Raw genomic sequence first — 1,951 nt, forward strand, 5'->3', positions numbered from 1 at the left:
TGAAACTAACTGCCCAGTGGATTTGGTACAACTACTGTACTTTCCGCTAAAAGTCCCATCAAAATGCTCTCAAGCTTTTTCGTATTTTAACCACATGGGAAGTTATACAGGGACTTTCCTGTGTGGTTTAGGGTCATCGAAGTTCCCTGGAAGGACCCTCTCAACTTTGAGAAATAACTTACTCTCTAAGATAACTGGAAGTTTTCATTAACTTGGTGAGTTGGCCTCATCTCCACTTCTGAGATGACTTCTGAGGACGGGGTGAGAAGGCTTCAGGCAGTCAGCTCTGGATCCTCCTGGCTGTGCTGGAGCAGAGCCACGGTGGCCAGCAGCCTGGCAGGAAGGAAGACTCGTTGCCAAAAGCAGGGCTTTCTGCCCTTATTCCCCCAGGATGCACCCTGCCTGAGGGCCTGGGGCTGCCCTCTGGAAGGCATGTGCAGAGCTAAGTACTGTTCCCAGGACTCAGACGAAACCTTGTACCTGTTCAAATACACCACATGGAAAAGTGAGAAGGAGAAGAAAACCATTTATAAACTCCCGGCACGAGGTCACCACTGGCAGCGCGTCGCTGCTTCCAACCCATCCTGACACGCAGGTGGCGAACGGCTGTGCTAGCAGCTGGTCGTGTAGTCCCAAAGTAGGACAGCAGTGAGAAAGGAAAACCCCAAGCATCTTAAGTTTCAGGGCTCTTAATCAGTTTACATCAGGGAAAGTGTCAGTTGGTTTATACAAAAGTCAACTCATTAAACTTCTGTATTTGTTAATGATTGCAGTGGCCAGTTGAAATGGATGGAGAGATTAAATTCTGGTTTAAAGTGAAGTCAGTCTTTCGGATCATGGCACGATTAAAACAAAAACAGAACAGAAACCTTTAAATCGTATGTACATGTATTCTAGCCCCCCGACTGCCACTGCCAGTTCCGTGGTCCTCAGGTCCCCTTGATGTTTCTGAGTCTCCGCGTACTGTTTCCCTCAGTAAAGTGAACAGTCCGGTTAGATTATTTCTAAGGTCTGCATTTCTAAAGTATGTTCGTTACCTAAATTTGCCTTAATGCTGCAGTGGATACGAATCTTTTAAATCAAACAACTCATTTTCTTCCTTACAGACTTCATTTGTTGTTGACGAAGTGAGCAACATTGTAAAAGAGGTAAGAGGAGAGATGCCTGCTTCTTAAATGTTCGATTAATGGATTATATGCGTGAAAATAATGTGTTTTAAATACTGTCTTGGAATTGTTTCAGCTGAGCCTGTGTGTTTTGGCATTTCAAATAACAGTTTTTACTTCAGTGACTATCTAGATAAGAATTACTCCCATATTATGTAAATTATATATTTTAAATCGGACGGGAAATTTTATACACTAGCATTATTATTGAATGTTACGAAGCCTTGATTCTATAACCTTTTAGCATAAAAGAGTCATGGTATTCAAGTAAATGTGTCCAGTGTTTAATGAAGAAAGTAAATATTTCTCTTCCAGTTATTCAAGACCCGGTGATCCAGTTGGGGCTTATTTGTTCCTTTGTTTTTCTTAACATTCCTAAACTACCCACTTTATCATTATTGACCACAGTATTTTCCTTAGAGATGAGAATGGGAGACAAAAAAAAAAGATATTTGTTCTTCACTTATTCAAAAAATACAGGTTGAGGGGGCAGGCAGGGGACTAACCCTCAAGGAATTTACATTGTAGGGGTGGGGCAGGTATTTTTCAAATAATCACACTGGAAAGTGTGAACTTGAATTCCCCGTTGGGTCACTGCCCTGCTGGCTGCTGTGAGGGAGCCGACCCCCCTGTGAGTTCAGAGCTGGGATCCGGAGAGTCAGTAGGGGTAGCATTAACTTTGGGAGGAGGGCGCCAAACGTTCCAGGCAGGGGCCACCTATGCAGAGGCTCTGTGGCGGGCTGTGTGTGTGAGTTTGAGGGACTGAAAGGAAGCAGGGGTGTGGC

At 44.0% G+C, this 1,951-nt stretch overlaps 1 protein-coding gene across 1 annotated transcript in view; it reads left to right on the top strand.

Annotated features, from left to right (window-relative positions):
- Nucleotides 1–1,052: 1,052 nt before the first annotated feature.
- Nucleotides 1,053–1,951, top strand: part of DYNLT1 (dynein light chain Tctex-type 1) — a gene marked incomplete at its 5' end in the record, with an annotated part of 4,320 nt that continues 3,421 nt past the window's right edge. Inside the window, one exon of the mRNA XM_023521100.1 lies at nucleotides 1,053–1,148. Within this exon, the coding sequence (XP_023376868.1) occupies nucleotides 1,053–1,148 (96 nt within the window). The remainder of the gene's footprint in view (nucleotides 1,149–1,951) is intronic.

This window comes from Pteropus vampyrus, unplaced genomic scaffold, assembly GCF_000151845.1.
Source record: "Pteropus vampyrus isolate Shadow unplaced genomic scaffold, Pvam_2.0 Scaffold292, whole genome shotgun sequence".
Classification (NCBI taxonomy): Eukaryota; Metazoa; Chordata; class Mammalia; order Chiroptera; family Pteropodidae; genus Pteropus; species Pteropus vampyrus.